Below are 23,551 nucleotides of genomic sequence, written 5' to 3'. Positions count from 1 at the left end.
ATTATTATTAATGGCGTATGCTAATTCCGATCCTTGTAATTTATTGGCAGAGCTTTTAGCTTGATTTTAAATTTTGTTTATACTATTATGATGTATACTTTTATTTTAATTTTGTTGATTCATTTAGTTGTTTTAACTTATTATAAATTAAGGGAGACTTTAATAAGCGGTATACACTCATTTTTCGATTGTTACTATCGAACGGTTCGGTGTGTTATACAATCAGCTGTTAAATTGAATACGAAAACGGTACTGTTCTTCACGAATAAAAAAATGTTTACGTCTTTGGTCTTCAATTGGTTATGTGTCAAAACTTAAGTAAAATATGCATTAGTTTATTTTAAAATCTAGTTACTCAGTAGCTGAAATAACAGTTTTTAATTGGAAAAATGTAGGAAATCTTTGTGCTAGTTACTTCCCAAGGTTTGTCGCTAAAACATTGCCAAGGCCCTTAACACTAAATTGTTACTGTTCTCTTTTAATAACCTAAATTCAGATTTAATCTTTCACATTTACTATTGGCCGAAGATATTGTATGTATAATAATAGTGATATACATAGTAATAGTTCTTATGATATTAAAAGTTGTTCTTGCAATATGAATGAAGTTGATGATAATAGTGTAAATGGAAACAGACTAACAGATGAAAATGATTCTGCAAATGACCTACCACCCAAAGCTGAATTTATTAAAGAACTATTTCCTGTTACCAAAGATAAAGAAGAAAACAGTGTGTGTCTATCTAATCATAGTGAATATGATACTGAAAGAAATAAAACAAGTAGTATTAACTCTACTGGCAAGTTTCATGAAACTGAAATTCATCATGCAATTAACCACATACAAAATGACAACGTTAACAATATGAATAAAATAAATTCTGAAATGGAAAATATAGATCTATTCAAAACAAGTGAGCATGTTGACATTGTATTTACTTGTGGAGATTCTAAGTATAACGACATTTCAGTTTCACCTGTAGACTTAAGAGCTGATAAAACTTCCCAAAGCTCCATATCGGATGAAAGCATTTCAGATATATCTTCGGAGAGTGTTATTTCAGACTTTAAAGAATCTGTACATATTGAACCAGATTTTTGTAGAGATGGAATGAATACTTTCCCAGATGTTACTCTTCAATTGGAACAATGCAAACAAGAAATATCAGAACTTCAAAACGTCATTGAAAGGTAACAGATTTTATTTTGTAAATGTTTACAAGCTGTTGCACTTTGTATGATGTAGGCCTTATTGATTTTTTTATGGAAAGTAGCCTACTTAAGTATTAAATATAGCAATTTATAGAAAAAAGTGAGAAATGACTTAATTAGAAAAATTCCCACATGAGGGAGAAAGACCCTCGGCTGCAGTATAATAAGCGGCCACTAACACAATTGAATGATGATTAGCGAATTATTCGAATCATCAATATTCGTGACCATCCAAAAGACTGAAAACGGTACGGACAATTGAAAACAAAGAAATTGAAATTGTCAGACCAAATAATTTAATAGATATTTCAAAAAACAATATGGTTTTGCTAGTTTTCTGTCTTTTTAAGAAATTACTGTATAAATATTAATATAATTTAGTAATAAAAGTACAATATATAATAAATATAATTATAACAAAACAACAGTTACTTAGCTGTTATGTATTTTCAAGAATAAACGTGACTGCTTGTGAAACAAAGAGGATACGTACGTTCTTGACGCCATTTTAGTCAATAACGAAACACATGATTTTAATTTTGAATTTATTTCCAAGCACGATTTTACTTTGAATTAATTTTGAGCAATAACGTCAAACTGAAATAGTAAGTTTTATGTTTTTAAAATCGTACCATAGTGAAGTTATACTTTTATATGAAAATTAAATGTATTTGTTTCAGATTACATAAAACAACAAAATTTTATTTAAACAACATTTGAGCAGCGTATTACTTCGCTTGCTTTAGCCAATCTGTAATGGTATTTGTGCAGGTACTGATGCCATCAAAAATACATTAATTCGTTAAACAGTCATAGTTTGTTGGATTTCAACTAAAATAGTACAGAGTTTTTCATTATACTCATAATACCAAGTTTAGAATGTTCAAAAAAGTCTTCTCAAGACCGTTTTTAGAAACATTGTGTTTGATCTAACTTTTCTTGCAGCTAAACACTATTTGATTACCACCTATAATTCTAGTAACAGTTTAAAACATTGGTCAGTGTTTTAAAAACATTTTGAGCCAATATATGCATATTCATTGCTATATTGTTTTTGTAGTTGTCACTAGCCTTCTCCTACATTAACCTGTTGACGATTGCGCACGGCATTTGCCGTGCCGCTATGACGGGCCATACTGAGTGCCTCATTGACCAGTGACAGACTGTTAGGGAGTAAAACAAAAAAAACTTAAATTTTTAATGAGAATAATAATTTATTCCATAATAACTAAACAATTTAAATAACATTTCAAAACCTCAGAATTACACTGCCACGATTTCCAGTTATGTGGCAGTGCAACTAAAAATATAATATATAAATAAACAGAGTCCAGTCCATCACTTTAACTGCCATCTTCTGTGTAGCTTTAACTAAATAAAATACACTTTTAAACATATAAGTTATTAAAACAAGAACAAAAAAGTTTCCTTTTAAATATTGGAAAATTTTTCTATATACATACATAAACATATCCCTGTACATAAATATATACAAATCTATATATAAAACGTAATCATTTTGCTATTTACAAACCAAAAATAATTTGTTTTTTTTATTAATGTTGTTTTACATTATTATAGGTTTAGGCTATATACAAAAGAAAAATTACAAACAAAAAGTTACTAAATCAATATACTGTTTAAGAAATTAGTATCCTCTAACGAGAACAACCACAATTTAACAGATTTATCAAAACTATTAAATGAGTTACATAATTTTATTTCAAGCAGTAATTTGTTAAAGTACTTTGGACCAAGATAATTAAAGGATTGCCTAAATGAAGATCTGTTGACTTTAGGTACTCGAAAGATGTTCTGAAAATTACGTCTAGCACTATAAACTAATTCAAAAGTTCCAGTCCAGTATTACCATTTCTGCTATAAAATAATCTTAGTACCTTATATACAAAAAGGTGTTGTATAGGGAGAATTTTCAAATGACAATAAAGAGGATAGGAACTTTCTCTAATAGATTTTCCTAATATGATTCGAATAAAATGATTTTGTACAACTCGCAATTTTTCTACGTGGTATTTAAAAGTCCCGCCACAACATTGAATTGCGTATTGCAACCTGGATTGAATTAAGGCGTAATATAAGATTCTTAATAACTTTTCGTCACAACAATTTTTTAAAAAATAAAATTTTCTGATACAAGATTTTAATTTATTTTGTAAAAACAATATATGCTTATCCCAAGATAACTTTTCATCGAAAAAAACACCCAGATACTTAAATTGATCCACCTTTCCAATAATCAAACAATTACAAAAATTTCCAGTACAGTTTTGTTTGTGATATTTTACTAATTCGTTAAAACTAAAACCAACAAAATCAAAATTCATAAATTTTGTTTTATTTACATTAATTTCCATTTTGTTTTCATCACACCACTTTCTCAAAACTCGTATATCGTCCATCATGTTGTTCCAAATTTGTTGAGAGTTCTTTTCAGAATAAAACATGGCAAAATCGTCAGCAAAAACGCTTGGTTTTCCGTAAAACTCCTCCTCTAACAAATCGTTAATAAAAATTATAAAAAGGGTAGCAGACAAAACGGAACCCTGAGGGACCCCTGCTGGGACAGTCAGGGGAAAACTCAGAGCACCACATACTTTTACTCTTTGCTTACGATTTGTGAGAAAACTTCGAAACCAGTCTTGTGCTACTCCTCTTATACCAACTGCATGTAATTTATCTAAAAGTATTTCATGATTGACCTTTTTAAAATCAATAAAAAGACCAGATGTTTTATTTTTACTGTTGAAACTTTTATAAATCAGATTTGAGCTATTTAACAAAGCGTCTTCCATAGATTTTCCTTTCGTAAATCCATATTGGTTATCACTAAAAAAATTTAATCTATCTAAAAACTGTATTATGCGTAATTTCATGAGTTTTTCAAAAAATTTTGAGAATATTGATAAAAGGCTTATTGGTCTTAGATTATCAAATTTAACTGATAACCCTTTTTTAAAAATTGGCACAATTATATTTGACTTCAATTTTTCAGGAAAAAATTCCGTTTGTAAAACTTAAATTAATTATGTAAGTCAAAACAGAAAAAATTTCATTTGCTATAGTTTTTATTAAAACAACATTAAAGCCATCAAAACCGGAAGATTTTTTATTTTTCAAACCATTAATAATGGAAATAACTTCATCTTCAGTTGTTGGATGAATGAAAAACGACACTGGCCTTTGCAGTAATGATACGGTAGAGACCGGGGCCTTTATCGCAAGAACCCGATTGTCCTTTGTTTAAAGGTTATTTTTGACGATGGAAGGATTGTGAAGGAAACAGTATTTTTCCGGACATTTGCCATCGTTCAGTGAAACAAGAAACAGTAACACTACGTTTCGAGATCTGCAATCTGATCTCTTCTTCAGGTAAAGAACTAACCTAATACATAATTACAAACTAAGTTAAAATGAACAAATCTTACTAAAGCGTTGTGGCACGCCTAATTCAGGAATCACAACCTACATGTTGTTGTCAACTTCACTAACACTAAAGACATGCACTTAATACAAAACTATACAAAACACTAATCATTAAAAGTAAACTACGGAAACAGGTCACAATGCGTCTTCACTCGTTTACTGACCACCTACGACTGACCAGAGGGACTAGCCAATGGCAATCGTGACGGCTGGCTAAAACAAGATGGCGGAAATACAAGGGAAAAAAAAAAATGTAATCAACCTCTCTTCAAAAATCCTGAATGAAAGCGGAAATATCAGTCTTATCCAAGGGTTTTAAACTTTTCTGTGGCACAAAAATCGGTAAAGGCACTGGATTTCGTAACTGGAAATCGAGTCGGCTGTTTCACAGTTACCTGAGGAACAGGGTGGACCGGTTTCGTTGTGAGGCCAGTCTTTTACTCAGAAAAATTCCTCCCACAAAACCCAATTTGACAATAGAGGAGAAAAAGGCCAGGTCGATCCTTGGGGAAGACGACACGGTCAAAATCTTACCTGCCGACAAAGGCAACGCTACTGTGGTACTTGACTCAGTAGCGTTATAAAGAAAAGATTGCGGAAACTTTAAATACTGGCAAATATACAGTTTTAAATAAAGACCCGACTGATTCAATTTGAACGCAAAGTAGCAAACACCTTAAGAAAACATAAAGAATTTTTTTCAGATAAATTTAGATCTAAATTAACTCCTCACCACTCAAAAATCCCCCATATGTATGGCCTTCCCAAAATCCACAAACCAACCATCCCTCTTCGGCCCATCATTAGTTCTCGTGATTCACCTTGCAGGGAATTGTCTAAAGTCCTCTTGGACATCTTAACGCCATTGGTAGGAAAAACTGACTCTTTCATCAAAAATTCCAGGGATTTCGTAGAGAAGTCAAAATCCTAAAGTTGACTGAAACTGACAAACTGGTAAGTTTTGATGTCGAAAGTCTATTTACAAATGTACCAGTTCCAGAAACTCTCGGAATTATTAAATCACGTCTCAAAGAAGACCAAACATTAAAGGATAGAACTAAACTTCCCGTGCCTGTAATTATGGAACTGTTAGAACTATGCACTCAATGCAATTATTTTGAGTTAGAGGGTAAAATTTTACCGGTCAAGATGAGGGGATGGCAATGGGTTCTCCACTGTCTCCTATTTTTCGCCAATATCTTTATGGAGGAATTCGAGCGAAAAGCTTTGGCTTCAGCTCAGTTCAAACCGAAGATTTGGTGGAGGTATGTGGATGATACCTTTGTTATTTTTTCTCATGGAGACATTGAATTAAAATAATTTTTTGAATCACATTAATAGTATTTCTCCTTCCATCGCCTCACTATGGAAGTGGAAGTCCAAAACAAGCTTCCCTTTTTGGATGTGTGTGTATTAAGAGATAGGGATGTCCTTAAGACAACTGTTTTTCGAAAGATAACACACACAGGAAAATATTTAAATTATCAATCCAACATCAAAAATCTGTCAAAGAAGGAGTAGCCTACTCGTTGTTTGATAGAGCAAAGAGCTTGTGCTCAGATAAAGATGGACTAAAAGAAGAATTTAAGAAAATTGAATCGGATCTCAGAAGCAATGGATACCCTCAATTAGTAATTAATAAGTGCAAACGAACCAGAAGAATCATTCCTGAGTCAGAAAAACAGATTTGTGATAAATTTTGCGTTTATGTCAATCCCTTATGTGCCGGGATTATCGGAGAAAATTTAGAAGAGTAGGTAGAAAGTACAACATTAGAACCGCGTTTAAAACACACAACACTCTTAGACAAGTCTCGTAAAAACAAAACCAAAAAATGGCACACAGGATTCCAAAAACTGTGTTTACAGTATAAAATGTAGCTGCAATAGGGAATACATAGGCGAGACAAAAAAGACCACTAAACGTAAGGATAAAAGAAACACAAAGAAAACACGAGAAAAAGGGTTTCACAGAAAAGTCAAAAATTGCACACCATTGTTGGTCCGAAGACCATCATATGAATTGGGATGAAGCCCACATAATACATCGGGAACCACATTTCTTCAAAAGGAAATTAATTGAGGCAACATACATTAAATTGGCAGACCAACCAATCAGTCAACCATCAGTCGAGATTTAGGCCGCTTTGGTTGCCAATACTAAAAAATGAACTAAAGAGAAAACCAAAAGTATCAAACGGATCGGATATTTGTAATAAACCAATGCGGAGTCACAATATGGTTTTAAGAAGTTCATCTCGCATGAACCAATAATAACGTAAGGGCCCATTCCTGTTCCCCTTCCCTTGTATTTCCGCCATCTTGTTTTAGCCAGCCGTCACGATTGCCATTGGCTAGTCCCTCTGGTCAGTCGTAGGTGGTCAGTAGACGAGTGAAGACGCATTGTGACCTGTTTCCGTAGTTTACTTTTAATGATTAGTGTTTTGTATAGTTTTGTATTAAGTGCATGTCTTTAGTGTTAGTGAAGTTGACAACAACATGTAGGTTGTGATTCCTGACTTAGGCGTGCCACAACGCTTTAGTAAGATTTGTTCATTTTAACTTAGTTTGTAATTATGTATTAGGTTAGTTCTTTACCTGAAAGAAGAGATCAGATTGCAGATCTCGAAACGTAGTGTTACTGTTTTCTTGTTTCACTGAACGATGGCAAATGTCCGGAAAAATCCTGTTTCCTTCACAACCCATTGTGCCGCGATAAGGTAATTGTTTATCGTTTCTGCTACACTTAATGGTTCCGTTATAATTTCCCCATTATCTAATTCCAGCTTATCAAAACAGCTCTTCACTTCTCCACCACTTATCCTATTTATTACTCTCCATTGAAGAGAAATGTCTCCTTGACAATTTTCAATTAATTTAGAAAAATATTGATTTTTTGCTGAGTCAATTTCATTTGATACATTTTCCGAATATTTTTTATAGTAGTCTAAGTACTTGTTGTCATAAGGTCTCTGTTTGGCAATTTTATAAAGCTTTTTTCTCCTTTTAAATTTGTTTAACAGTTTTGCAGTAATCCAAGGATTACGAGAAATCGATTTACTTAACCTATTTTTTGTACTTACATTAAACTTACAACTATCAACAATATCGGATAACAGTTCGTGAAATCTATAAAAACAGATGTTGACATCGCTCGATTCAATACAACTGCTCCAATCAAGAGCTTGTAACTTAGTTTTTAGTAAAATATAATTAATTTTTGAAAAATATGGTTCCTGAATAATACTATTTAATTGGTTTATTTTTCGATTAGTTAAAAATTCTATTCTTAAACCTAAAACGCAGTGATCTGTGAGGTTAATATCAAAAACCTCGATCTTAAATTGGTTTACGAATTTGTGTCTGATAAAGATATGGTCTATGCACGTTCGCAAATGTTAATAAACTTGTTTATTATAGTTTAAATGTATATAAAAATACATTGTAGATTGTTAAAAGCAATAACCTCGTTTTAAAACTTTGCTAGTGTGTGATACTGCTCAAAACAAGGATACATACAAAGAGCGACCTCACATGTTGAACATTCATAGCTGGTTTCTTTTCTTCTTTGTCCAGTTCGAGTGGTGTGTTTACATGCACACATAGCACTGCCTGAGTAGTTTTCACTTCTTTGTGTTATTCTGGGGGAGTGGCCTTATATAATGGCGACCTTGGAGGCGTAGCGGGTCTTGTTTCCCCCCTCCGTACAATAGTTTTAAAAGTTATCACCAGGTGCCACCACGATACAGGATAGCAACACTGTACAGAGACATTATTAGGAACAACTGAAAAGTTCCAAAAAACTCTGCTAGCGTCACAGTAAGTCAGTGAGAATGAACTGACAGTCATTAGTCTGCAACGGAAAATGCTGTGCTCCCTCATACGGGACCAAACGGCAAATGGCTAGTGCGCACTCATTTGGGTATGTTTTGCTGCACTCGTCAACAGGTTAATGTATTAAGCTGGTAATGACGTCACTAGCAACAATTGGTAATGACGTTATCAGTCTAAATAAAGAAAGCTGGCAATGATTAATTATGAATATTTTAAGGTCAAATGTCGTATTCGATTGTATTGATATTTAAAATCAATAATTGTAATCCAATTGTATTGGTGGTCGCTTATAATACTGTAGCCAGTCCTTCAATATAAGAAATCATTATTCCTACCTTGGACCTAAAATATTGAGGTTTTAACTCTCTCCTGCTTGCAAGGCATGAATCGTGCCGATTGGCGGCCACTGCAGCTTAAACGGCACAGATCGGCATGCACTGCTTTATTTACTAGAGCCGATAAGTGCTGCTCTCGAGTAGCAATATGTTGTACTACTACGGGTTGTTTGCTATCAGGAGACCATTCACTTTACATTTACAGTAGATTTATTCCATTATTTTGCTATTTGTATTAGTTGTGCGGAAACAATGGCGGGTTGTAGTCGTACACTTCTTGACAGTGAAATCGATCTCGTTATTAGTAGTGATTGCCACGATTCAGGTGAGTGTAGTGATGTACCAGAGCCTTGTGAAATGGTTGGTGGCATTGAGAATGTAGTAGGGAGTGATCACAGTGGCAGTGACGGCGAGCCAGACAATGACCTTCACAAAGTAACTGCGCAACAAACAATCCCGCGCCACCGGCGCCCAGCTGTCCGTGTGCCCCCTCTCTGGTCTCGTACAGTCAACTTCATTGAACCAATATATAGTAAAATAATTAATATATATATAATTATAGTTAAATACAATGACAGAACGTGTGTAAGTTGAGGCGCCGCGTATTTTTATCGAGCGGGTCCGGCAGAGCGAATTAATTGAGGTTAGAAGCACCGCGAGCGCCTGGAAACAATGCGAGCGGGAGAGAGTTAACCAAAATATACTGAAACAAAATGAGAGTAACAGTTAAAAATTACATTTTGTTCATTAAGCTTGGCTAAAAAAAACGTACGTATCTCAACTGTCACGACTATGCGGGGGCTGTGTGCCAACTGCTCTGCAAAAAAAAAGAAAAGTTTTTGGGACTCTCCTTATTTTTATTTAATTATTTTATTTAATAAGGCTATTGGTATCCTAGTCACTTAATCAACTTAAAAAATGTGAAGTGGGTCTTGAAAAATGGTACCAGAATTTTTAAATTATTAAAGATTGAAAAATTAAAGATTTATATAGTTAATTTAAATATAGTATAATCGTATTACTATTTTAAATTGCTGTTCACATTTATAAAAAATATAATTATTGAAATATGGAATAGTACTTATAAAGTTAGCACTAGTACTGTCTATGGATCCTACACAATTCCATTTTACTAACAAGATTCTCTGTATGTTTTCTGTTAAATTTAATGTCACTATTACGGAATTTGCTCAATTTCAACAGAGCAACACTGCTCGCTACACTACAAAAAGTAAAGTAAGGTCAATAATGTAATTTAAAACTGTGTTTAGTAACTTCATTTCTCAAAACCACCAAGTCGCCACAATTACAAAGCTAGATATCTTTTCGAAAGTGAATAACTTTAAGTACATTACTGAAGATAATTTATCATTACAGGTTAAAACGGGAAAAGGCTCACTTTGAGGTGGAAGCCTCTCACACAGTTTGCCACAGTCAGATAGACCAACAGAGACGGGAGATAGATCTGTACAAGCAAGAACATGAACTGGATCTGCGAACTCAGACTACAATGAAATTGGAAATCGATACGGTACAAAATTATGATAACCTCTCTCTGTTATTCTTATTAAAAAGTCTTATTATTGATTAGCTATATTTGGATTCTGTTTTTATACCTCTCTGTGCTGTGACTACATATGTGATGTTCTTGAAGATTTGTAAATTTTCCATGTAATAACCATCCAGCTTTTCAGTGGAATTGTTTTTATTCACTCAGATTTTTAATACACCCTTTTAAACAGTTTTGAAAAGTGTCACTAAGCATTTTTATCATTTTATATATTACTTGTAAAACACAGGAAATAAAAAATGAGCAAATATGAAATAAATTATGTCTAGAGTAAACTGATACAACGGAGTATTGAAGGATCCAACCAAGCATAAAGAAAGAGTTATCACACAGAAGGACAGACTTCTTTTTTACATTTTATCCCAAAATCAAAAACATTCTTCATTGGACCAAGAGGAAACTATGTACCAAATTGCAAGTCTTTAGAACCTTTTTATCAAAAGTTTTCATACTAACAGTAAGACGGTTTGATAGATGGATAGAATGACTGTCCTTTGATCTTTTGACTAAAATTAATTTTTCATTGGACCAAAAGAAACTTATTTACAAAGGTTTATTCGATTCTCTAGAACCATTTAATTAACAGTTATCACACAGATAAACAACGAACAGACAACATGACTTTAAGATGATCCTGTTGGGCCATCTTTATTATTTCCTTAACACGTTCGCTGCTAAAAATTAAGTAATGTATGTTGCTAGAGGCTAATTTTTTTTTTATTAGTATTCACTTACCAATTTAGTTGTTGTGACACGGGTTGGTACAGAAAGGTCATCAAACACCAAAAGAGCCGAATTTCGCCATTTTGAAAACGTGCAGTGTAGATCTACCGCACACGCTCCTGGGGCAGTCTCTCTTCGAATAGCGCGCGCACCGTTTTCCTTATTGTTTTTGAAAAACAGACCACTAACGATTGTTTATAATAATACTGGGAACAAATCACTTAGTATAAACTAAAAATATATTGATAAAAAACACTAAAAACTACTATTTACAAACCCAACCATCCTCCCCAAGGTACGCTTCATTAGTCATGGAATTGGTCAAAAACAATGTGGGACACAAAACCCAGGCTGTCCATCACATTCTAAAACACTGCCACATCACGTATTTCTTTCTGCCATTTGCATAGCAAACTCTGCACCTCTTTTGTTTACTTCTCTTTCCACAAGGCCACTTTTTTCTGTAATCCGTGAGGGTACATGGGGGACGCGGCGGCGCTTCAGAGGTCGAGGAGGCTCGGGAACGTCCGGGAGTAGCTTGTCAATAACCTCCAGACGGAAGTCGTACAATGGCATTTTGTTTTTCTCCACTTGATGTGCGAACTTCGTTATAGAGATAGTGTGCATTCACTAACATTCATCTGAATTAAGTGGACAAAAATCTTTTCTATACCACCGCAGTGTTTTCCTTTCGCAAGGATAATATGACATCATTTGGTCACTGCGGTCCACGGCCTTTCATAAAATGGTTGTATTGAACAATTGGTAGTGGTTTTAGTCTCTCCAAACCACCTCGATTAATTGAATTCACCATGTCATTTTCAAATTCAGTGGATATGTAAGAGACAAACGCGTTTGTCTTTCCATTTGGCGACAACAACACTTTTCGGCGTAGCGGGCGATGGTTTCACCCTTTTTCAGGGTTGCCGATTTGACTTCAGGAGATACGTATTTTCTGTCCAGCCGAAGAGTTCCAGTGCAATATGTATTCCTACGGACAGCAGGCTTGAGGCAAGAGTAAAAACTATTATAATAATTATATCCATAAATAAACTGTGGCCACAATTGAGTTTCCCTTGCATCAGCTTCAATACAACATTGGCTGCATGCCCCTTACCACCGTAATCATCTAAAACTCCGCAATACATAAAAAAAACGAAGTATTAGGCATGGGGGTCACACAAACTGTACAGTTTGATGCCGTACTTATGGCGTTTCCCTTTTATATATTGCCTAAAGTACAACTGTCCCCTCCATAAAACCATTCCCTCGTCAATGCACAACTTTTTTTGAGGATAATAAATTGAGTCCATTTTTATTGTTGAAGTAGTCAATTAGAAACTGTACTTTAGAAGCTCTGTTGTTTGGGTTAGGGTACCTTTCAAAATTAATGCATCGCAAAATAAGCATTGGAATTTGTCCCTGGCCATGAATTTGGGGAAGCACGTTGAAAAACAGCTTACAAGTTTTCCAATAGTCTTGTATTCGGGGTAATTGTAATATTCCCATGTGCAGCAATAGGCCAATAAAACATTTGAGATCCTCCACGGTAATGTCTTTCCATTTATGGATTCGTGAGCCTTGGGGTTGTAGTAGGTCCACAGAATAACTCCAACGCGTTATCTATTCGTAGTAGCCACAATGCCCTCCAAAAAAAATCACATCCACCAGCAACAAGAAAAAATTGATTGGGGTAATCTCATTAGGCAAAGGGACTAAAAACTTTTTCCTCTTTTGTAAACGGTACATCTTTCATACCTATAGTTTGAGGACTCCATTGTGGTGGTCTTACGTCATAGTCTGGGTCTTCGACCTCTGACCTCATCAGTCTCGTATTGTTCATCGTCGAGGTCCGGAGCGATAACCAGGGACACCAGGGTCGTCTTCATAATCAGAATCACTATTAGCCACAAACTGACGTCTATTCTGGATTCCACTAGTTCCAGGAGGCAAATCCATGTCTATTGTATTATAAGAATAACACTAAAACACACAACAAAAACGGTAAAATTTGAAGTAGTCTAAAAAACTAACCACAAAACGCTAACTGAGAACGGCGACCACAAAAAACGCGGGAAAAGTATATCCCACGAGCGGCAAAACGGACAACCATACACGACGAGTGCTGAGAGCACCACTGGACTGGGTTTCTAAACAATGGCGCTGTGCAGTAGATCTACGTTCATGCGCGCCTGGCGCGAGGCAAGCCGTGCAGTAGATCTACCGCAACCGCATTGAACGTGTTAATTGAAATAACACTTCATTTATTTCCTATCACTTGAAGGCCTGGAAAAATTTCATTTCTGTCTGTTTAGCCGCACTATACCTAGAGATCAAAATGACCTGTAAACCACTGAGTTCAATGATGTAGCATGTCAATCCATGGGATTTGGCTTAGCGTTAGCGAACATTAGTCTTACTTAGAGTAGCGATGATAGCAATTAGAAAATAGTAGAATAAATAAATTTGTAAACAAACTGATTACAACCATACCAGATTTTAACAAATGATGTATTAATCCTAGATACACTTGAAAGCAGTATTTATAATTTGTCCTTGGAACTCGTATGGCCATCTCTACTGGCCACTGCCATTTTGTCGGAAACACGGATTAATTTTTGTTGTAATGTTATCTCAGCTGTAATGGCCAAGATATAATACGTCCAAAGCTTGTAAGGCCAGCACCATTGGCCACTAAACATAGCAGTTATTTTATAATGAATAGTGAGTGCTGAAACCTATCAAGGAGCTTTATTTTAAGTAAAGCAGTAAGTTTTAAATTAGCCTATAATTCTTCTCTAAATGAGGAATGGTGCCTATGAACAACATTCCGTCTCGAAGAACTTATAAAATCAAGACATAGTTTAAGAGCTCCTTGAATTACAAACTGATTAATCTCGAAACATCACATTTGTACGCAACGTGGGTTGTGAAATTGTTAATGAATATCGACATATGATCACGAGCTTCATCTGAGGGTTGCCTCCACTAGTCTAGTGGAGTTTATCTTTATTTTTGTTACTTCTACTTCAGTGCCACGGTAAGCCACTCTCCCCCCCACCAAAAAAAAGTAACAATTCAAATCGTAGCGGACCTTGACACTAAACGAGCGGCACGCATTAAACAGCAGAGCAGTAGTGACCTCAATATAAACTTTTTTTGTATTGAAGTAATAGTCACTGGATGAAGTTGTCCAACTCTTATACTTTAGTGAAAATAGTATATTGAAAAGAGATGTTTTAGATAGATAGCACAGACATAAAATGTACAGTTATTCACCCTATAAACAGACATAAGAGTTTGATTTGTTGAATATGTTTTACGGTTTGAATAGATGTGCAACCCGGTTTTTTTGAGCATACCAGAATTTCAGTTTAATTTTTACTAGGCCTGATAAGATACCTTTTGGAGAGTGTGGGTAAGCTGTGTGTGATGTGTGGGGAAGAAAATAGTGGGTAAGCTACAAGTAACACCAATTAACACCAAGCAATCACAGAATTTGTTGGGCTTGAGCTGCAGGAGAAACATTTAATGTGCTTATCCAATTGGCGGCAGATAAGCAGGATCATACAGCCCTGCCACTCACGTCTGTCGTGGCCAGAGTTGGCTGTTCCCCATATGTGCAACACAAACATTAAACTGTAAGTCACCGCTCAAGCCAGTGCTCACTGCCCACCTCTTCCGCTTGTATCGAGACCGAGGCCTTGGTTAATCTATGAATGATTGCTCCTCACACACACATACGTTCCGATTGGTCATCAGATTACATAGGTTAAAACAAAGAAAGTAATGTTTTGATATCACTGACACATCCAATCTCGACTGAACTGTGTTTAAACTCACAAAAACATTGTACAAGTTTTGTGTCCAATTGTAAAAATCACCAGTGCAAATAGGCACTTCCTCCCACGAGTGCCACTGCAACCAGTGTCGGACAGTTGTTTGTAAGAACTGGAGAGCAGTGTCGGCTATTAAAATTTCAATTATAAAAATTGCCGAGATGTCGTTGCTGTGTGTGTGGACAGACTTGGTATTGACTCGGAACAACCAGCGATACAACTGTAGCAAGTATTTGGAACAGTTTCTCGTGAGTAAAATTGCTTATCTTGTTCACATTATGCGACACTAGTTGTGGAAATCTTTTGCGGCTTTACTTGACAAGTGTAAACACACCCTTAATGTTGTCGCTAGTCTACAGACGGAAGATGGCCAACCGATTAAATCAAACACGCACATTGGTTGGACGATGGCTGGAAATCCCGTCAGTTCTCCTATCAACTATTTACCTGAATGACTTCCCCGTCGGTCGGACGATTCTAACTGTTCAAACCAAATATTCCAATATGTAAAAGGAACCTTATGTCATGTTGTTTCATAGTCCACGATTATAATCTAGCGAACAATTTGTGATGTTTTTCATGCATTTATTTACTTTGTAGCTGTGTTGTCATGATGGGGTGATTCTATTCTTGCATTATCTTAAAAGCTAACACAAAATATTTAAGAGCCAGTAATTGATAACATTAATTGTGCTCATATTCTGGGTGCAACTATAGAAGATATTGTTCTATACTGGTGTCTATGTACTTATTCTACAGATTGTGAAGTAACCGCACTTTGGTAACTTCCATAGCAGAACTTTCTGATGCATTCTTCATGTATTGGCCGTCAGTGGGCTATAATTGGAGCCACGATATTTTCGGGAGACTAACCAGGGCTACCACCAATGATGAGAATCTGTAAAAGCGTGTATTATGCATGAATTGGATTCAAAGTAGCATGCGTGGATATGCGTGAGTTTTTATTATGTCCCTGGAATTTTTATTATGGAAGCATCGTTTCCAATACTCAACACCACGGCTCTTTTCACTTGTTTCTGATACCAACAGAAGTGCCTAAATATACTTGAAAAAAAATCACGATTTCAAAATAATACAACGATTGATATGGGATAGTTGAATCTTAACTCCAAAAATAACTCTTTTCGCAGACAACTACTGATCGGCAGTAAGCAAATTACCAATTGGTGGAACATGTTTTTGTAGTTCTTTGTGTACAAGAACTATTTAAAAACATATAGTAACAAAATACCTTAAGTGATTTATAAGTAATATGTAAATTGATATTCATATATCTATGTCTATATTTGTCAACACGATCGTATCTGCTGGTTCTAAACGTGGACGTTAGCTGCTCTTTGGAAAACACGCGATTGCTAATTTTTATTTAATCTATACGTCGTTCTTTGTGTTGTTGTAAATAAATAGACTCTCTATAAATATAAATGTATCCATACATTGTTACGTACTTGGAATATATTCTGGATGGTCATTTTATTATCTACCGTTTGTATTATTTAAAAGGAGGAGGTAATTGAACTTGTTTTAAGTTTTTAAATATATTCATGTCCCTAAATCTCTGCAAATTACTTTGAAATAGCTGATATTCTTAGGCTTGTCCCCTCTCCCCAAAAGGATAAATTAATTAAGAAGAGTTCAGATAAAAGTATTTCATGAAGTGTCAGATGGATTGACCTTATGTACCGGTGAAATTATTGTCTCGTACCGAAAGTTTGCCCACCGCAAGCCCCTGATCCGCAATGCTGGACTGCAGTCTGCTCCATGGTAGCACTGTGTTGGTATTTATGTGTTACCTTTGTTTTTTTCCCATATTGGATACATGTATTTTCCAAACATCACAAAAAGAAAAGTTATTAGGTTTAAACAATGTTATGTCAACACATCAAAAGACACAGAGATAAAAACTAAGCAACTTAAAATAGGTGATAGCGATAAATTTTCACTGAATTTGTCACATATCGCTAGTGACGAAATTTGCTAGAGCACCTCAGCTTTATTGCATTTCTTGCAAATACAGCTGGTGATGATAAACCGGTACAGTTGCACTCGGCGTAAGGGTTAAATACAGTATTACAGTTGTTTATTTGATTTGAAAATAGACTAGAGAATCTGAATTTTTCGACCAAGAAGCCCGGGGGGAAACCGGGAGTTTGAAAAGATATTTTGAGTGGCCATCCTGATAACTGAATATGCCTATTTTATTAGTTTTATTTACATAGCATTGTTAACAATATATGTATAAGATTTAAATTCTCCAAATATATGTTTATCTTTGTATTAAAAAGATTAATTAAAAATACCTTTTTAATTATTTTTCATTTCTTCTTTAATCGTATTAAATTACTATTCAAATAACGCAGAGGAAATTTTCAAATAATTCCGATTTGGAGAGGCAAACAACAAATGTGGCCACCAAACTGTCAATGAAAGTAGCGTGGCCATCTGTACTAGCCATATGAGTTGCGAGGACAAACTATGGCAAAACTAATGTGAGCTGTCTGCAACCTTGGTGGGCCAGTGCTGCTGGCCTTTCGAGCACAAAGGGTTAACACATGTAGCCTATTTTACCCAACGCATACAACATTATGTTTTGGTGACTGTATGTATTATTGAAACACTGCTATGAAACCTAGCTTGAACAAAAGTGTGAATTTATCATGTGGTAAATATCTCTAGAAATTTTCACATGTAGACTTTAAATTGTGTATGAAACTTTATTTCTACATAGACAAGAATGGCTTATATGATGATGCATTTCTAACCATGGAATTTGACTGAGTGTTATTGAAGCCTTTCTATCAATTAGTAGGCTGAGAGATTTCTCTTTCGTCTGCCAGGGGGTGTAAAATATCTTTTCTGTATTTTTATCTTTCCTCAGGTCATCTTTATAATGATATATAGACTTAAACTTTTACACAATCTTATCAAAGCCTGTTACGAGACACATGATGTGACTTACTATCTTGTAATAATTATGGATACCCTGCATAATGTTGTTACTATCCAGACCACTTAGTTATTGGTCCAATTATATTACCTGATTGGCTATACTGAATCTGAATTGACCAAGTATAGATTGATGACACCTAGCTGTTAGTGGCCATATCAGATTTTTAAGTAGTGCCCATTTTTACTTTGAATAGGATGAAGACATATAGACAGCCTGAGAGTCTCATTAAACATTGTCAACTCAGATCTCACATATACTCTGCCATCAAGTAGCTGGCAGCATGCCCTAAGCACCTCATTTACCACTTAGTTAACCTTTTGATCTCAGCCATTAAAAATAATCTAAAGATCCCATCATTATCCTGTTGTGGCTATAAAATCCCAGCATTATTATACACATGTTAACAAAAAAAATCTTTGATTTAAATACATTTTTTATTCAAGATAAAATATAACTAGAATATATTAATTCTTGTAGTATGTTATAAAAAAAGACTTCTTCTTCTATAGGGCGGTCTACTGCCCATGCACTTAAGCCTCAAGGGCGTTTTGCGCACCCCGGAAGAGCACACCATGAAGCCTACCAGTCTATGATTTCAGCAGTTCCACAAACCGCCGAAAACAACCTATCAGGTCCTCCTGGGGAAATTCACCACTCTGGGCCTAACTACCAAAGATGGCATAATGATCCCTTGCTATTGTAGGACAATCAAAGAGCAAGTGTTCAGCAGTTTCATCGTGCTCATCACACATTCTACAGAGCGGATCCTCCTGAAGGATGCCGACTCAGTGAAGATGCTTCCTAAGGGGACCATGTCCCGTGATCAGACCTATAACCCGAGAAGACATTGATCTACTTAGTGAGAGAAGGTCAGATGCCACTCTAGAGGAAGGTGACTGTAGTACCATTCTGCTCATTCTCATGCACGGATGCAACCTCCACCTTCTCTCATGTTCAGCGCGAACCCATTTTGAGACAACCCCAAAGGATTTACACCTTGGAATACCGCAGAACTGTTGAGGTCCGGACATAACTGACGTTGAGCCCTGGTTGGCCAGGGCATCAGCTCTTTCATTTGCAGGGATCCCCTTATGACCAGGAACTCAACAAACAGTCACATTGTTGATTCTGGCAAGATAAGAAACGACTTGATAGCAATCCCAGACAAGTTTGGATTTGAACACACAAGAGTCCAGCGCCATCAGTGCTGCTTGAAAATATTGATCGTCTTACTCCTATAATGCAGACGAAGATTCTCACGAGCACATTCCATAATGGATGTGACCTCCACCTAAAAAACTGTAGGATAAGGACCCATAGGGACCACCAGCTCCCTGCATGGTCCTACCCTCACAATTCCAGCACTTGTGTCACTTTTTGTTTTAGAGCCGTCTGTAAACCATTCAAGCTCCGCTGGTGGAAGGGGTTTTTTTTTCCTTCCTGAGGGAAAAGGACAGTTTGTCCCCGCGCTTAGTCCTAAAAGGACCTTTGCGCCTCTTTTACTTTAATTTTGTGTCCTTAAAGTCCGAGGCTTTTGCAAAAACCGATCAGATTTGAGGGCTCCTGTTCTCTGATATCCTTAGGGCTGAGGAGATATGCTCCCAGGAATCTATTCCGAGTTTCTAAGATGGCAGGGCAATCCAACCAGATATGCTCTGCTGATTCCTCTTCTTCACCTCAGAGTCTACATTCGTCAGTCTGGCTAAGTCCTGTGGAAGAGGTTTCCTTCCCTCTGACCAATCGTCGCTAGGAGGTATTACAATCCTAAAGGGTTTGTCAAAGGAAAATTTTTGTGGCATCTGTCCAGTTATCATGTGCAGAGCATCCCCATGAATCAGGATACTAATTCTACAGTGCCCATCACTGCCTGACCAGAGCCCCGCTTGCTGAAGACAGTAGACACTCCTTCCTGAAATTTCCCTGTGTCTTTTACACAAGATAGTAACAGAAAAACTAGCTTTGTAAACCAAAAGTTTTGTACTCATTGACTATCATAACTAATTACCATAAAACAAGAATGAATTCTGCCAGGAATGCAGCTAAGATGGCTTGCATCATAGCAGTTAGCCAATGATGATTAGCTTCAAATGCTGTGACAGGTTGGTTACATTCACAGGTGACAGATTTTTATGCAGAGGATATTTAAAAAAAACTGTTTAAAGATGTGACAAATGCTTGAATCTGTTTGGTAACTATCTAGAAAAAATAGAGAAATGTTATAGTTTTAAGATATATATACACGATGAAATATTTGCTTATTCACTGATTTACTTTTTATTTCAAAACGGAAAATATTTTTTGGATATCATTAGTAAAGAAATGTATACAGTTAGATACTGAACTTTAGAAATGTATTTTTATGGTGATTTTGGTATATCTGAAGTGAAATTTAGTTATGTTTTATAATTTAAGACAAGTAATTTGTGTACAAATATATGTATGGTTGGATACCATGATTTTATACAGATATTTTTTAAACCCATAAATGACGTGTTGAGATCGAAATGTTTAAATTAATAATTGATCATTTCATTTTATGTAATGTCTATTACTATGCAATAATCAGTTACTTTCCAGGTTCTTATTAGTTATAATATATTTTATCCTAAAAGGTTTAAGTTTGTACTAGATTGGATCAAAATAATGATACATTCCTTTCAAATAAATTTGTTTCATAAAAACGAAAAGACTGGTCTCCTATTCATGCTTTTGCCCTTCTCATAGACACAACACTGTAGTGTTCTAACACAAACTCTTATTTTGCTTGTTAGGATCTATGAAACAGAATAAGAGGGAAGAACTGATATAATCAGTATAAGAAATAAAGAGAAGAGATAAAAGTGTTCTAGTTGTCCGGATTTGAATCTAAGTTATCTCTAACCGAGCACTGTTAGTTTTCTAGACTGTGAAGAAACACACTCACCTGCAAATGACGTGAGCGCACCAAGAAGTTTTATGTAGTTGAATTCTTTTTCTCATTGATTTAGTTTAGTTAATAAATGTGGTTTTTTATTACAGCTTAGGAAACAGTTTGAGACAGCGAATAAAGAAAAGGAAGCAACTGTCATGCGGTACGCTGTCAGTGAGATGGAGGTTATAAACCAACGTAAAGAGCGGGAAAATTTGGAGAAGAAGTACAAAGAATGTTTAAAGGAAAAAGAAGGGCTGTCATCAAAACTAAAAACTACCATGATTGAAAAAGCCCGAATCAACCAACTTCTTGATAACAAGGTATATGAAAATGTTTGTTTGATCTTGACAAAGAAACATTTTTCCTATGTTTGTAATCCAACAGTAAACTAAATAAAGTGGTTTACAACAAACACTGTAATAGAACATACTCAATACAACAACACACAGCTAGGTCCAAGTAGTTTCACACCACACACGCACAAGTCCAGGGGATTAGGACCAGCCGCATTTCCACCCTGTTAGTCACCTAATGTCATATGTAATTTTATCTTATAGTAATAAATATAAATAGATAGCAAACATTATAACGAGAAAAATGATGTCAAACAACGTATAATAATATTAAATTGTCACAGATCATTGCTAACTCATGAGTCTAAGATGTTATTAAACCAGTGATAGAAAAAGGCAGGTGCCGGGCTGGTCCCAGCCCTTTGTACTCTTGAGTTTGAGGATGCGTGCATGTGAGGTGACTACCTGGCCCTTCAGCCACAATCTACATTTGCTTATATTATAGTTTAGTGCAAAATAATTTAGCTTAGTCCTCTATAAACTGGATATAAATTAGTTTATAAAAATGTATCTAGCGATTCATACCAGATTATCTCTATGGCTTAAATGGTTTAATATTCTACAGTTTTATTTTGACTCTTAAAACCAATTATATGTATGTTTTATTTTACTATTCAGTTTTATATCTGCTTTATTAAATTTTTGTTATTTTTAGTGTTCTGACTTGGCCAATGCACAAAGAGATGTTGAGAAGTTGAAAGAAGAACTAAATGCAAGAGACATTAAAATCAGATGGACCCAGAATAAACTCAAAATTGAAATAGAGAACAACAAGGTAAATATGTTATTTACATTATAAAGTTTTTATTTGTGTCAGCAATATTCAATGCTTTATGAACCAGAAACTTAAATGAGATACATGACACTAACTGTGTAAGACAATAACTGAAATGGAATTTATAGCTTGTGTCTGACTCATAGTGAATTTATCTAAATCTGCTAAGAACTGTTCACATCTAAGTTCGACCCCATGGACTTCTGGAAGCATAAATAAACATATAACCACCCTCCTCAATGCATGAATCTTTCTTGCATTAGGATGAAATCACCCACCTTAGAGCAGCCCCGTAGGATTTGGACATCACTCAACAGAATCTGCACTAACCATGCCATATGCGCAGACTCACTACAAAAGTGGGGTTGAGTCAGTTTATTCCTATATTCAATAGTCTCCCATCTGTGCTCTGTGCTTGAACTCACTGAACTACCTGCATACTTGAGCCAAAAGACATGGTGTCTGCTTTTGTAAACCTCCTTAATCAAGACAAACGTCTTTGATACGGTTTTGCCTAAATAAAGGTAAAATTGAATCATGTTACTGCTCTGCTTCAGTGAACACTTTATGTTTAAAATTTTTTCAATAACAGCCCTGATTATACTCACTGCATTATAGCTTGGAATTGAGTGCCGCCTGGCATGTTTCTTAGTTTAGATTCCCCTCCCCGCACCACGGAGTGTCCTGTTGGAAGCTGAAATGCTGAGCAACGGTCAGTGTCAGTACTTTATTGACAAATGTATAGACATGTTACAAAAACCCCAAAATCATATAGTTGTGTATTAAGTGTCCCTTTGAAGTTAGACATCTTGCTTAAGTCTGTAACCAAAAATAAGGGAGAAAATTATTAATAATATTTTAATGGAGTAAAAATTGTTCCTCTTATACACAATTGTGCTTGTGATGTGATGCTTTTCACTCAAAAGTGACATCTTTCATAAGTCAATAAATTAAACGTGCAGTGTTTTCACTAAGAATTGCACCCACAATACAAGAAATGCTATATATTTCAACTTTCGACATTACAGTATTGATTTTTACCCAGACACTCTACACAGAAGCAAAGTTCATTAATCACCCCTCACAATAATTCAAAGAACAGAGGAAACTATCAAAAGAACATAAAATACCTTACTCCTTGGTTGAATTGAATTGAAACTCTTCCCAATTAGGGTAATTCGTTATTTTGCAAAGATCATGTAGATTGACCCAGATAAACATAGATGTCATATCTGTTTTCATGGCTCTTACTTTTATTGATTATTAGAAAGTGCACTTATTGAATATAATCTTTTTAGGAGAGTGAGGCCCAGGTTGAAAAGCTGTCTGGTAAGATATTTGAAGCTCAAGAAGAGGTAGAGAAGGCCAAGAAAGATGCAGAAAATGCCATCAAGCAGTTTCAGTCTTCTCAAGAAAATAGAGCTTATGTTTTGGGTAAGTCATAAGTTTATATCATATTATTGATATAAAAGTGTAAGAGAATCAGTCATCAGAGTCACAGTAGAGGGCCAAGTCACAGTAGCCTTTATTGGTCGCGGTGATGGGGTATTATCTTGCTTGTGCTTTTGACCTTTTGGTATCGTAA

General features: G+C 35.4%; 1 protein-coding gene across 1 annotated transcript; it reads left to right on the top strand.

Moving 5' to 3' along the window:
* The first annotated feature begins 260 nt into the window (after nucleotides 1-260).
* Nucleotides 261-23,454, top strand: LOC124375222 (coiled-coil domain-containing protein 186). Its single transcript, XM_046833356.1, has 5 exons — nucleotides 261-1,191; nucleotides 10,202-10,355; nucleotides 20,946-21,158; nucleotides 21,847-21,966; nucleotides 23,265-23,454. Exons 1-5 carry the CDS (start codon nucleotides 536-538, stop codon nucleotides 23,409-23,411), a joined length of 1,290 nt encoding a protein of 429 aa, XP_046689312.1. The 5' UTR covers nucleotides 261-535; the 3' UTR covers nucleotides 23,412-23,454.
* Nucleotides 23,455-23,551: the final 97 nt, after the last annotated feature.

This window comes from Homalodisca vitripennis, chromosome 1, assembly GCF_021130785.1.
Source record: "Homalodisca vitripennis isolate AUS2020 chromosome 1, UT_GWSS_2.1, whole genome shotgun sequence".
Lineage (NCBI taxonomy): Eukaryota > Metazoa > Arthropoda > Insecta > Hemiptera > Cicadellidae > Homalodisca > Homalodisca vitripennis.
This window is presented reverse-complemented; position numbering and strand designations above follow the sequence as displayed.